This window comes from Amblyomma mixtum, chromosome 7, assembly GCF_055824585.1.
Source record: "Amblyomma mixtum isolate Tamu chromosome 7, ASM5582458v1, whole genome shotgun sequence".
Lineage (NCBI taxonomy): Eukaryota > Metazoa > Arthropoda > Arachnida > Ixodida > Ixodidae > Amblyomma > Amblyomma mixtum.
In genome coordinates this window covers 40023665-40038631 of record NC_143018.1, presented here as the reverse complement: position 1 = coordinate 40038631, position 14967 = coordinate 40023665, and the positions used below count along the sequence as shown (strand labels likewise).

Here is a 14967-nt window from a genome sequence, read left to right as displayed (position 1 = left end):
TGTTCTTAAACCCAAGCTGCCAGCTGAAACCGTGGAAAATTAAAACCTTCAATGTCGCTGTCCTTGTTTTCAAAAATCGATGTTGCTGAAATCTACGGCCATTCATGTCAAAATGATAACAAATTGTTCCGGTAAGAAGTGTTGAAGTTGCAAAGATAAAGAAAAGGGGCCGCCAATAAAGCCATAAAATGCTTTTGCGAGCACTACGTGCTTCCGCGTAAAAAAAAAAAAGAATATTTCGTACATGTACATTTAGAAAATATAAAAGTATAAAAGTCGGACAAGTGCTTCCGCTGGTGTCATTCGCAGTTACGAGAAACATTTAAACCGGGCTCAAGTCACGAGGGCCGCAGATTGTAGAGAATAGCCTTTTTCGTTACGCTTTGAAAATTAGGTCAGACGTCGGCTGTCCCCAGGGCCAGCTACCAAGTGCATACCGGCACCTCGTCAGAGGCTTAATTAGACCCGCTTTTAAGATGCAGTGCTGGAAGAAGTAGAGGTGCGGTGCGAGTTGAACTCGGGTTCAGGTCTTCCTCTTTTGTGGTGGTGGAGATGGGGGTCCGTTTGGGCGCGACACGTTGCAGGAGGGAGATGAGACGTAGACGAACTTCTTTGCGGAAATGTACAAGCTGGGTTTATTTACAACTATTTACACATATACACATCGACCAGGGTGGTCGCTAGCATTCAGGACGATCGGGAGCGCCAGGCCAGAGCTCGCCCCTACGAAACCCTGTCCTGCCTGGCCGACTGAACTCGCGCTACGCGTAGCGGCTCTTCGTCCTCCGGAACGTGGCCAGCGCAAAGCTAGACCCTGTCCGTCTCGCGATTCCGACTCTCCACCAAGAGTCCCTGCCCAAGTCTCTCCCTCTTTGGCGCCAAAACGCCTCCTTAAATAAGTTTCCCCAGCATTCTGGGGACCAACTTAGTGACCAATGAGAGATGGGCTTCTTACAACCAATCAGAGACACGCCGGTACCCACGAGCTTGTTTGCTCGCGAGGGCCGCATGCCTTTGAAGAAGCCGATAGCGCTTTTGCGCTTTTCCACACACAGTGAAACACTTTGATAATACCACAAAAGCACGCAAGCACCACTTCCATCAGCTGTGGCTCCAAACACTATAGGGTGCATCTGAGCCCTCTGGCCAGAGGCAGAGTAATCACAACTCGTTACCCGAATGACCACTTCCATCCGGCCTCACGACCTTCGTAATTACACTCAGCTGCCTCCCACGCAAGCTTCCCCCTCAAGTGTCCCTGAAGTTTTCTTTCGCACTGTTCGACGCCGCGGTCGAAGGGTCATTGAACTTAACCCCGACAATAGCCGGAGTACGCGACTCGTACGCACTGTCCGCGGAACGGATCCCCTTCCGGCACCCCTCGCTGCCATTGCTGCTTTTACCTTTTGGGGCGGCAGCCCTTTGACCCCAGCGTTTCCTCTGTCTGCTTAAGAGCTATGCGGCTTAAAACATCTTAAGATAAGGATCAAGTCGGCGGCGCCCGGGGGGATACAGAGGTGGCCCGCTGCCCGGCGGCCCGCAAACTCAACTCCTCCCAACCAAGATTGTTGTGGGTACACTTGCTGTACGCACAACAAATTCCATGCACAGCCATCAGCTGACGCCTCGAGGGTAAACAGTGAATAAAAGTGCCAAACCCACAGCAAAATAACACACACAGAAAAACAAATCAGGCGTACTCATGGGAGATTAAAGTTCAGCCACGGTGTCCAAAAACAAAAGTACACACGCACGCACGCACGCACACGTACGTCGGCTGTCCAGTCAGTCCACAAACACGCGCACACGTGCGCGCACACAGCGGATATTTTAACCCGCACACACAAGGCTGGAAACCAATCTGCACATTCCGGAATTCACCATGTCAGATCGGTGCCCAAAACAGCATAAATAAATTCTAGCCACCTACATCTCGAAACAACAAATGTTTCTCTAGAGCTTTGTCCAGAAGATTGGACCAAAATTCCGGATTATACGCCACAGCGCCAGTTGCAAAGGCTGCCGCCGCTATTCGGTTAGTAGAGCTGACTGGCTCCCCGCGGGCTACGAAGATTGATGCTGGCCTCGCGTCTGCATTCTCCACTTCTTTCAATTTTACATTTCGTTCAGGCCTCTCATCGGCTACTTCACATGCAGTTTTGCATCGAGATTCAAGTAGCGCTAGCTCTTCGTACAACTGCCCACCGATGTACGCTTCAAAGAAAATCGTTCCTTCGAGCCTTCTTTTCTCACAATTGACTCCATCAGCTTGCTTGCGCACTTCTGGCAATGAAACACACTGTCTCTCCTTCACGCTGATACCCACAGGGACAGATGCATTATCCCAATCCTGCAGTTCCTTATCAGCTTCGAAAACCATTGCAGTGATCAAACGCGCGTTCCTTCCTTCATTGGCATCAAATGCAGCCTCATCGCTCGTTGTTAACTCACAATCTGCTGCCAAAACTTCTGCAGCTATCGGACTGGCCTCAAGCTCTACCGGCGTTTTAGGTTCGTCTCGAATTTTGAAATGTTCTTCAAAATCAGCTCTCTCATTTTCATCATGTAGCCGCTCTCTTTCTGTCTGCTCTAACAGCGAGTGCGTCTCAAGTGTTACCAACTTCGCTACACCATCAGCTACATCTGCTGTCACTGCGCAAAGTGTCAGCTCCGGCTGGCTCACCGATTCATCTTTGGCAGCCAGCTGACCTTCGCCTGCAAAGAGTGTTGCCTCTATTCGCGCCTGCTCTACCTCTTCGTCGAGCATTACAGCTGCCCCAGAGTTTGCGTCAACCTGTTCTGGCCCAGTGCTGAACACCTGTTGACACACAATGCACTCATGTGCCTTCTGGGTCTGCTCTATCTCAGTTTGCTCTGACAGGCAGAGCTTCACAGGCGTGAACAACGCCCCTATGCCCTCAGCCATCTCTTCTGGCACGGCACACTCGATTGGGCCCTGCTGCCTAACCGCTATTTCGGTCCCTGAGGCGACACAGGTTTCAGAACGCTCACCTTTGGTACGCAAATCGCCGCATGCCTGGTCCTCTGCCTTATCTGATTGGATCTGTGCAAGCTTTGTTTTTTCTTGCTCAATTAGAAGCTTCAACTTCTCAATCTCCAAACGTCGCATCATGATCTCCCGATCATACCGCACGGCAGCCATCTCGATTTTCCGTGCTATCATTTATAGCACGAAACCCCTACACCGACATGGTGAATTCGGAGGAAGCAGAAAGGTCTCCTACCTCGAAGGTTGCTTTCCTCTGCCACGGTAATCTCGTCGCCCTGAGTGACGACAGCGGGCTCCTTGATGCGGATGAGTTGAGTTGAGCCCCGGCTCTCACAGCAGCTCGCTGACTTGAACCTCCAGCCTCGTTCGCTTGAAGGTGCAGATCCTGGAGCCTCTTCGTAGATGTTGGTCCAGCTTAAAATCTTCTGTACAGTGCAGTTGAAGTCGCTCACCCTCCGCAGAAAGCCGCTGCCCAATCCTGTCGACTGCGCCAGTTGAACTCGGGTTCAGGTCTTCCTCTTTTGTGGTGGTGGAGATGGGGGTCCGTTTGGGCGCGACACGTTGCAGGAGGGAGATGAGACGTAGACGAACTTCTTTGCGGAAATGTACAAGCTGGGTTTATTTACAACTATTTACACATATACACATCGACCAGGGTGGTCGCTAGCATTCAGGACGATCGGGAGCGCCAGGCCAGAGCTCGCCCCTACGAAACCCTGTCCTGCCTGGCCGACTGAACTCGCGCTACGCGTAGCGGCTCCTCGTCCTCCGGAACGTGGCCAGCGCAAAGCTAGACCCTGTCCGTCTCGCGATTCCGACTCTCCACCAAGAGTCCCTGCCCAAGTCTCTCCCTCTTTGGCGCCAAAACGCCTCCTTAAATAAGTTTCCCCAGCATTCTGGGGACCAACTTAGTGACCAATGAGAGATGGGCTTCTTACAACCAATCAGAGACACACCGGTACCCACGAGCTTGTTTGCTCGCGAGGGCCGCATGCCTTTGAAGAAGCCGATAGCGCTTTTGCGCTTTTCCACACACAGTGAAACACTTTGATAATACCACAAAAGCACGCAAGCACCACTTCCATCAGCTGTGGCTCCAAACACTATAGGGTGCATCTGAGCCCTCTGGCCAGAGGCAGAGTAATCACAACTCGTTACCCGAATGACCACTTCCATCCGGCCTCACGACCTTCGTAATTACACTCAGCTGCCTCCCACGCAAGCTTCCCCCTCAAGTGTCCCTGAAGTTTTCTTTCGCACTGTTCGACGCCGCGGTCGAAGGGTCATTGAACTTAACCCCGACAATAGCCGGAGTACGCGACTCGTACGCACTGTCCGCGGAACGGATCCCCTTCCGGCACCCCTCGCTGCCATTGCTGCTTTTACCTTTTGGGGCGGCAGCCCTTTGACCCCAGCGTTTCCTCTGTCTGCTTAAGAGCTATGCGGCTTAAAACATCTTAAGATAAGGATCAAGTCGGCGGCGCCCGGGGGGATACAGAGGTGGCCCGCTGCCCGGCGGCCCGCAAACTCAACTGTGCGCATTGGTTCACTAGAAGAATAAAGCCGCTAATGCGACCCGGCGTAAAAGATATATTACTGCTGCGGCGATTTTTGCCCAGCTGTGACGCTAGACGGATATTGAAACTCGTATACTCAGACCATCTGTTATTTCTTTTTTTTTTTACCTTTCAGAGGAAACACGGGCTTGGCAGTGAGAGGTCATATTCAAAATTACTTTCAGGGTAGGGGGCGGAAGGTAGTTTGAAGAAGCTGAACGCCTTTATTTATCTGTATATAAGGTAAAGGTCCATGACAAGAAATACCCCGTAACGTCAGAGAATAAATACCAGCAAATTTAGTGAGAAAAGTGTGTTTTCTGATCCGTTCATGTATAAGGAAACTTCCATGTCTCCGAATAGTGAATAACGTGTAATTCGCGACCAGGTAAGCTCACAAAACCGAGGCCAGCAACACATCACCGACGGAACAAGTTGCGGTGGATTATATGAGACAGGGCTCTTGACAGAAAAGGCGATGTCTCGTCGCGCTCCCTTAATCCCAGAAGAGCCTCTGCGCGTGAAGCAGTTCTGCGATGCCGGCTAGATGCGCTGTATTAACCTTTCGGGAACGTTAAGCTCCCCGCATATATGACGTAAGACCTTTCCCGGAATAATTCCGAGGAACGTTAATTTACGCAAATGTGTATACGCTGTGGATTGCCCCTAAGCTTCCTTGGCAACCGTAAGTTTTGTGCACTTGAACCTGACATATAACATGGGATGCGAGTTATACAATCTCTCTGCACGCCAAAGCCAGCGCGCTTTTTATCCTGAAAATGTGTTTTATGGACTAAAACCACTTGAAAAATTTTTCCACTTCGCAAAGGGAATAAATTTGAAGAAAATAATACAACGAGAAAATTCATATTGATGGATATATGGACTTGCTTGGCCCTTTTCCGAAATCAACATCTGGAAATAAGTGGATCATTATAGCGACCGCCTACCTGACCCGCTACGCCGAGGCAAAAGCCCTACCGAACGGAACAGCAGCAGAAGTCGCCAAATTTTTCGTGGCGAAGATTCTTCTGCGACACGGCGCCCCCGATGTGCTCATCACTGACAGAGGAACAGCATTCACGGCGGAACTGACGCAAGCCATCCTCCATTACAGCCAAACCAGCCACCGGAGAACAACTGCATACCACCCGCAGACCAACGGACTGACTGAGCGCCTCAACAAGACCATCACCGATATGCTCACCATGTATGTCGATGCCGAACACACGACCTGGGACGTCATCTTGCCTTACGTAGTCTTCGCCTACAACACCGCAGTGCAGGAGACCACCCAGGTGACGCCTTTTAGGCTCGTCCATGGCAGAGAGGCCACGACCACGCTGGACGCCATTCTGCCGAACGTTACCGAGGAAGATAACGTCGACGTCGCCGCCTATCTTCAACGCGCAGAAGAAGCCCGAAGACTTGCCCGATTAAGGATCAAAGATCAGCAGCGGACCGACGCCAGACGCTACAACCTACGAAGACGCAACGCGGAATACAAGGCAGGAGACCGAGTCTGGGTTTGGACGCCCATTCGCCGGCGAGGATTGAGTGAAAAGCTTTTGCGCCGCTATTTCGGCCCGTACGAGGTTCTTCGTCGGCTAGGTGAATTGGACTGTGAAGTCGTCCCTGACCAAATGACTGCATCCCAGCGACGCCGCGTACAACCAGAAGTAGTCCATGTCGTACGCCTAAAACCCTATAATGCACGCTAAAGGACGCCGTGTTTCCACATTTTGCGTTTATTTTTGCACAATCCGTTTTTCATTGTTTTTAGCCGCATTATGCTCTAAAGCATCGAGTCGATGTTTATTTGAGAGGGGAGTAATGCCGCGAATCTTTGTAATATTTTGTAGCGTTTGTTTATTCATGCTTCAAGGCTGCCGACTCGCCGCTTTATCACTTCGTTTGTGACGCAAGACGCGCCTATATTTATCTAGATTGATCGCATCCAGGCGGAGCCGATTCTACTGTGTGCCAGAATGTTCTTGTACCTTTCCAAGCTCTAACTCGAATGTTCGCTATCAGCTTTAAAAAGAGCATGGCCGACAGCGGCGGGTATTCTGTTCGACGACCGCTGAGCACGCTTGCTGCTACGCCGCCGCCGAGTGATTCAGTTGTTTGCGGGCGCAAGTCAGCCCAAATAAAGAGTTTTCGTTTCGAAGACGTTCTCGCTGTTTTCCTGTTCGCCGTACTGCAGTCACCACCAACGTTACTAGATTACTTTTTCAGTTTGCAAACTGCGACGCCGCTGATGTCGTCCTTGCCTGTACCGCCGAGCGGGGGCGCTCTCGTTGCTGTTTGACCGGCTTCTCGATAGAGTAGCCGCGCTGACCACGTCAGCGAAGTCTACAGCGAAGGGTTTTTGTGCCAGGCGTTTGTTTGTTGGCTTAAACTGCGCTGCAAGTTGATCGCTGCTCCTGTGTCCTTGCCAGATTTATATAAGTGCGTTTCGAGCGACGAAGCCCGTGCGGCGTTGGCTCCGGCTGCAACTCAACACAGAAGCGCAACAGCGTCGGTGCACCCGAGCTATGCGTCCGTGAGTCGGTGCGGCCGAGCTGTCGACCTGTCTGCTCCCAAACCAAGGCAAGATAAGCGTTCTACGTAATTTGCGACCGCAATTCACACTGACCATCGCCAAGGCTGTAAACATTTTCTGGAAAGTGCTGGAAGAGCAAGAGAAGTGCAGCCTTGCTCGCTTGGGTTGTGCTGAGTACGTGTCGGCATTCACTTGTCAGATACTGAATTTTGTTATTGCTACAAGAATGCACTTTTTCTCTAACACGTCTTTTGCCACTTGTAAAAGCGTGTCTCTTGTAACTGTTTGGCCCATTAAAAGTGGCTCCCATTAAGATATGTTTTTTTTCCTATATGTATTGAATAAACTGCTTTCAATCTGACCTGTGCTATTACCATCATTTTTCGCGTTTTATGACCTTAATAACGTCGAAGTTTCACGGTGGTAGTCCTGCATCTCCCTTTAAAAAGCACGTATGCATCGTTGACTGTCTTGCTTAAAACCGATGGTACTTGGCTTTAGGTGTCGATATTTTCGGCAACCTGCGACTCATTTACCGTGTCGTGGCTCGCCGTAAGCAAAGAGTCATTCAGTTTGTAGGGAAGTAAATGAAACAAAAAACTATACCCGACCAAGAACCAGATGTCTCATCGAAATAGCTAATGATTCAGACATCCCTATCGTACCCCTGTCGCCCAGGACCGTTCGCGCTGCCTTAATGCCACTGTAGTTGCACATTCAGAATAATATTTGTGCCCTATCTTGGAAATATCTTCGTTAAACAGGAATTACCGGCGTAAAGTGGCGTGAAACACGGCGCGCTTGTCTCATAGCGATAGTTCGTGTGACGAGAGACCGGCCGGACCGGGCCAACAGCGTCGATAACGCCACCTCACGAAAGGGAGCCGAATGGGGCCACGTTTGGCCGCCGAGCTGCAGCGGAGTTTGCAAACTGACCAGGTAATCTAGTAACGTTGGTCACCACTACGTGACAATATGATCAAGCTAAAGAGCAATGCGACGCTGTCAAACTACGGAAGAGGTTATAAAGAAAGTGAAATACTCGCTTATTTAAAATTTCTTGAATATACAGAAATGGACTGATCAACACGTTTTCTTGAATCAGGAATTTATGTCTATCACTTGGTGGAGATAAAATTGATGTAATAAGTTCGTGTTTTTGCCGTTCGTTTATTTCTGATGTAAAAATAGGACTTCGATTTGACTTGAATGGTGAAGTGAAGCAGCGGGCGGCAGAATATTTTATAATTCAGAGAATAAGCAATTTTAGCGCCGTTCGAAAGTCATGCCAAGTTCAGGTAATCGCTCAGCGAGGAAGCACTTTGTTCGCGAGCAACTCTGACAAGTTATGGGTATTAACGCTTGTACTTGAGTCCCGCGTAGGCTAAAATGCAGCACACTTGTATTAAAAATCGAGTATAGCGTAGCAACTTGTACAAGTCGCCCTCAAAACGAAGACAGGAAAAAACGCGAGGAATAAAGAAAAGCGATAAAGGAGTTATCACTTCGGGAGCCACAAAGAACTGATCTTGCTCATAGGTTCCAAACATTCTACGTCCCCTTATTGCTCCGATGAGAGGCGACGGCTAGCTTCTTGTTTAGAACATGGTTCTTTTTTTTCCCTAATAGCTGTAGGAGCATTCAGGAAGTGACATCAAAAAGAAGGTCTCAGGAAAGACAGGAGAATCTTTTGTCCAGAAAAAGTTGTCTATTTGTAAAACCTACTGTTGAACAAGGCCTTTCGTATTCTGCTGAACCGTTGTCCCAGTGTGCAGACATTTTCACAACAAAAGGTACGCTTTTTCTTAAAGTAACGGGCGTTGTTTATTTTTTCCACCGGAAACAAAAAAATTCACCGTGAAGTCTAGATGAAGTTCCAAACCTATTTGCTCATCGACTGCGTTTCTCTTTTCAAGGATATCAATTTCCTTTCACGAAACTTCGGTACGGGGAAGAGGAATTGCGAACGCCGTTGTATGTCTTTCTCTTGGGACTACAAAGTCACGGAACTGCCAGAAGGCAAATCAGTCATCTTGATTTTTAGTTTGTGAACAGCTGAGTACATCGGCACTATCCAGTTGGCCATGGTTTGTTTAAGCTGCTTCGAATGGCAGGCGCCTAGTTCGAGCAACGCTTGCGTGGTCCAAAGCTACTAGTTTACCATTACACATGTCGCTACCAGCCCTGAAGCCACGTAACTTGCCGTCACGCACGACATGCGGGTTCAGATTTCTGATGAAGACTTGGTATGGTACGTGTCTAGGGTTTAACGACCGAGAGCTTCATATGGAATATATGAGATATGAGAGACGGCATAGTGGAGGCGTTTACATTAACTTACGCCACCTGAGGTTCCTTAATCATCACTGTCATCGCACAGCAAACGGGTATTTTTGCAATTCACCTCAGTAAAAATGCAGTTGCTACGCTCAGGATTCAATCACGCGGACTTGGGCTTTGCAGGTGAACACCACAACTATAAAGCCACTGAGCCTATAAGCATAAAAAGACAGAGCCTAAGCTATATATTGCCAGTGCTATGGATTTTAAGGCAGATTTTTATACTTGACTTTTTTTTTTATTTGCGGTCTTCAGCATATTTTATTTTTGTACATTACCTCTAGAAGAGTGCAACCCTTCTTCGGGCTGAGCAGAAGGTCGTGATACGTAGCTTTGAATTGATTGTTTAGGACCGCGATATTTAAAAAAATGCGGAAGTCAACCAGAAGCCTATATGGGCCAAACAGGGCGGTGAGTTAATGACCGCGCGGCTAAGTACGCACGATCGCTAACAAATCTAGGAGGCGCACATCTTTCGCAGCACTGCGCTGAGTGCTTCGTGTGTAATCGTGCGGCAGAACATAGGCCGGGGCAAAAAAGATGCCTGCAATGCAAGAAATGTGAGCCACGTACGGCTTCGGGGAATTAAAGATTCTGGGCAGGAGTGGAGATATAAAGGCGCGGGAGCTTTTGGAAACATTCCACATTAGGAAGAGGGGATTAGATTGCGTGAGTGATACTTCGGTCCGCCTTTTCAAGACTGACATATCATATCTTGAACTGTTTTGTTGATGCTTGCTGTACCGTTTTTTTTTGCGCCTGCCTTAGATTTTTTATATATTTGCTGGCATTTTAAGTAAATAAACTCAGATGAAGTTAGCGAACGTCCTGTGTCAGTCTTGTGTACGTTTTGCTGTAGTGCTATTACCATTTCTGTCTCATAGTCAACCAGAACGCACGCGGATTTCCTAAAATTATTTAAACACTTTTAAGTGTGGTTATAGCTGGCTACGTTTGTTGTCCTGATTGATAAAACGCCACTCACCAGTGACGAACAGCTCCACGCGACCCTTGGTGACTGGCACGCCAGAAGTTGCATTGTCGTCGTCATCGCGGTAGGTGACGTTGCACACGTAACTTCCGGTGTCGCTACGCTCCAGCCGGTTGAGAAGCAGCGCGGGTGGGTCGCTGAGCAGCGAAAAGAACGCCCTGCCCGACCACGACGGCTGCTTCCAGTGGGTGCCGTCCACTAGTCCGCCACTTCCGGCCAGCACCGGGGTGGCGGGCGTAGCTGGGGCCTCGAGTGCGTAGACTTGCTTCGCGTGCCGGTGGACATTTGAATTGAGAGACGAGTATTCGCTGTGGTTATTCTGGTCCGTGGCTGCAAAGTGATACCAGACAGCTGAGACAGGTTGTCGCGAGGCCGGGTCGACGCGGCAAGGCAGAGATGTCTGGTCGCCCTCCAGGACGTCGAGTCGCAGCAGCGCCGAGGAAGACTTGTCTGCGTAATGAAACACTGAACAATTAAATCTCTCGGCACATCATGTGTAGGGCGACTGGGTAATGATTCTTATTCCACGGCAGTTAAACAAAATATTCCCGCTTACTCAGCACAAGTGTCAGTACACTGGATGCAATCACACACCCGGATGCGGTTGTGATAATCTGGATTTCGTAAGTCCTAAAATTCGTGGGGTCTTATCTTTGGGTTAGAGGAGTAGGGGAAACTCGGGCCATAATGCACCAAACACAAGATGACATGAACTTGTGATGGTTAATATCACTACGATCTAAAACAATAGAATTGAAATAAGCTGTTACAAGTCGCAGGCAAAAACACTCCCCACCCTTTGGTCACTAAGGGAGACCTGTATGCCTGTGAACACAGTGTATCGGTACCATTAAGTTCTAGGCTGTGAAAAAAGCAAACTCCGCTCATATGTTGCCCCATGCAGCCTTTTGGTACCTGCCGTGGGATCCACGGGTCGCAATGCGATCCAATGATGCTCTCATGGGGTACGCTGCGAACCGTCACGTTCAGTGTTTCGGCCTGCCCAGCAGAAGAATGTCTCGAGGAAGTCTTCTTTTTTATCAATAAAATGGTTGAAATATTTAGAACTAACACGTTGCTAGAACCGAGCAGAATTGGTGATGACGATAATGATTGCTTTATTTGGAACGACTCAAGAGCAGTCTGGCCTGAGAGTGCCATGGCAAATGTGTTTGGTCTGCAAAAGGATAGCATAGAAGCCCTTTTCCCATGCATTTAAATCCCGAGATAGTTCGCACCAGATCGGGGGAACCTTGATAACACTGTGAGCTCGTTTATGTCCAGAGACAGAGAAGATCGAGCTGGCCCCCTCCCACATACGAGGCGGATGCTGGAACCACTAGTTCATCGCAGCGGTAACTAAGCGGCACTCTACTGACCCAGCGTTTAACCATTCTTTGTCAACAAATCGCCATAATGGATTCTCCGATTGTTTAATGAAATGAAAGCCCTCCACCATTCAACCTGCGCGTATTTGTCCACACAGCGTTCGTTGCAAATTACATCGTCATACACTTGGGCTGAATTGTTCAAGGGGAAATAGGCAGCCCGCGTTTATATTCCTAGGCACAACCCCATTAAGTGAGACACTCCGAGACGAACCCCGCTCATTTATTACACACGGTGCAGCGCTTAGGTAATTATCGCGGAAGGAATAATTAAAACTGTCAGGCTCGTATGTCAGTACTGCACGTGCTCTTAGAAGGAATGAAAAATTTCGATGTGCGGAAATTTCAACTCCTTCCAATATTTTAACCTCCCGAGGTACTCCGGCAGTAATGAGAACATAATACTTTCAGGACGCAGTACGCAATACATAGCAATTCTCGAATAATTGCGTGTCCTGAGATCTTTCTTAAAAGCGGAAAAGGGAGCCGAGTTAGTTGAACATTGTTTCTTGTTGCACGCTGCGGACGTTGTGAAAAGAGCCAGGAGAATGGATAACACTTGCACTCAGAGCGGAAGCAGAGAACTGTTCCTTTAATCATGAATACCCTTTTTAAAGAAGACAAAAGTCGAAAGGAATAAAGAGAAAACGAAGTTAAGAGGATGAAACTAAAAGGGAAGAAAAGAGACTTCGCAACATAAACATACTCATCGCAATACTGTCACCATATCTTGTTTGCTTTCTCAAAGTGCAACAGGAGAGCTGGCACTATTTTTTTTTTATTTGTTTTGTTTCTTCAAATTTTTGTGTTTTGGCGCAGCTATGCATGCTGTTGCTTTAATCGCTTTGCATGTTCTTCTCCTTGTACGAAACAGAGTTTTCAAGCCATTGTCAAGTCGGTGAATTTGTTTCATTTCGGCTTTTAATAGCATGTGCCTGCTTAAAAAGCAGCCGTTTCTTAAAGTTCTACAAAACGTTAATGCAAAAAGTTAGCATCACAGTTATGTATTCTTAGCAAGCGAACTTCAGTTTACCAGTTTATACGGCGACGATCACAAAAAGAAAATAGTTTTGTTCTGAAATTTCTATAATTTATTTATTGAGTTGTTTCTTCTTCCCTTTACTTCATTCGTTCATGCATGGAATGCGCCAAGTGAGTGCAATGCGCACAAAAGTTTCTCAAGGCCGTGCCTCCATAGGTGTCCTTCTTGACCGGCAGTTTTGTCGGTTGGTCACATGGTATTGTCTATCTTTACAACGACTAAACTTTATTCCCAACCTTTCGTTTCTTTTTGAAAACTCTCTTTGTTCTCGTCTTTCCGCGGCAGAAGATTAAAAAATGCATGCAGTTTGAATACATGGAAAAAGCTCCGCCCATTGAAGACAGCCAGATCAACGCTATAAAGTGCTTGCCAATATAATGACGACCCTACGCCCCGCTATCTCGACGAGTACTCTCCCATCATAACCAACCTCTTATCGCTAAGGTAAAAGCTTGGGCGAGTTGGTGGTTGTTCATTCTAGAACAGCGCAAAAAAGACACGGACAACAGGAAGAGACGTACAAACAGGCGCTGTTATCGCTAGTTAGGAGTGTCGTGCGTGTTTCGCTTAGCGTGTGACCACTTTTGTCTAGTCAGTCAGTATTGAGGCGCCAGACGTCTTCTCTAATAGATCTGCGCTATAGCAAATATTTTGGCATTTTTGCGAAAATTACTTCGATATTTTCTTACAGATAAAGTATTTTAGCTAACTGTGGTCGCAGAAGATACTACGTCACCTAGTTCAAATGCGCGTTTCTACTGTAGGGTGAAAATACTCATTTAAGAACACCATAGAACCACAAATACTAGTGAGAGTTCGAAGATAATGCGCAACTTTATCGAGTTCGCCAATGCTAAAGCGCCAGTGCTTTGTGCCGATTTCACGAACTAAAACGTTTGTTTTACTGAACAGTTTCTTTTTCTCGGCGCAGCTATCTCGTAAAATATTGTGAAATAAATGGTGCCCGTCGAGCAAAATCAGTTAATTCTAACCGTAAACATTGAAAGAACTGTGTTCTGTGAAATTACTGCAGTTTGCTCGTGTCCACTTTTATCTTTCACCTCTTGCATACTATGTTCTAACTTATATGCCTGACAATGAACAAGAAAAAAAATGACGACAGTTGTCACGGTCACCGCTTTACAGCAATTCCTCGTTTGCAAATTTTGACATTTAAAAAACAATGGAACTAGTGCTCACAAATCAACCAATGAACAAACAAACAACAGTATCAGTTCAGTACCTTCATGTCGGTCCTCCTCGTCGTCGGTACTCCCACTTGTCTTGCGTAACATAAACGCCGTCACAATCACCACGCATCGAATTAAAGGTACTTCCACCAGGCGAGAATTCAACTTCATCGCTTTGTAATCCTAGGAAATCGTCGCTCGGGCAAAATTTAAAGTCACGCACAGCAATGTCCCCTAGCTGAAAACACTAGCAGCCACTCGCGTAAAAACGAACTCGTAAACACTCTCACGCGCTCAAAAGAAAATCTAAGAGCAAAATCTTGCGTCGAGAGTTCATCCGCACGCGCACCGCCGTTAAGTATCCGATCAGTCTGGGCGTCCGAAAAACGAGTGAGGAAACGAGAGCGCCGTAGGGATGCACCACGGAAAGCGAAGGGAAATCGGGAGCGACCGAACGGGTGATGGGGAGAAACAACTACGCCACGTGAGCGCCCTCTCTCGCGAGTGCGCCGAACACCAACCCCCGACGCGGCTAACCGTTCGCGCCCCGCTACACCGCGATACTATGGTAGAAAACTGTAAATAGTCGCTAGTCACAGAAACCACTAGGAGTTAAAGAGCGTAGTGGTGTAGCATAAACAAAGATGATTAAGAATACTGCACTCAACTTGTTCCAGTGGCACCACGGGCACCTAGCGCACCTGTGGCTTTGGCAGTTACAATGTCTATTGAAAATTAACGTGGGTCGCGGATTTGGCTTTTGAACCAGCTTCAAAATGTGTTGGATCTGGAAGGGTGCGCCCAACAGTTCCTCTCAAGTGGAGGCATTTGCGGGGTCGCCGAGAGAGAGATACAGAAAGGGGGAAAGGCAGGGATGTTAACCAGTAGGGTCGCAGAATGAAAAA

General features: G+C 48.0%; 1 protein-coding gene across 1 annotated transcript in view; it reads right to left on the bottom strand.

Moving 5' to 3' along the window:
* The window catches only part of LOC149335756 (uncharacterized), a 30293-nt gene that overhangs the window by 12366 nt on the left and 2960 nt on the right, over positions 1 to 14967 (bottom strand). The window contains exon 2 of the mRNA XM_089554001.1: positions 10437 to 10892. Within this exon, the coding sequence (XP_089410127.1) occupies positions 10437 to 10892 (456 nt within the window). The remainder of the gene's footprint in view (positions 1 to 10436; positions 10893 to 14967) is intronic.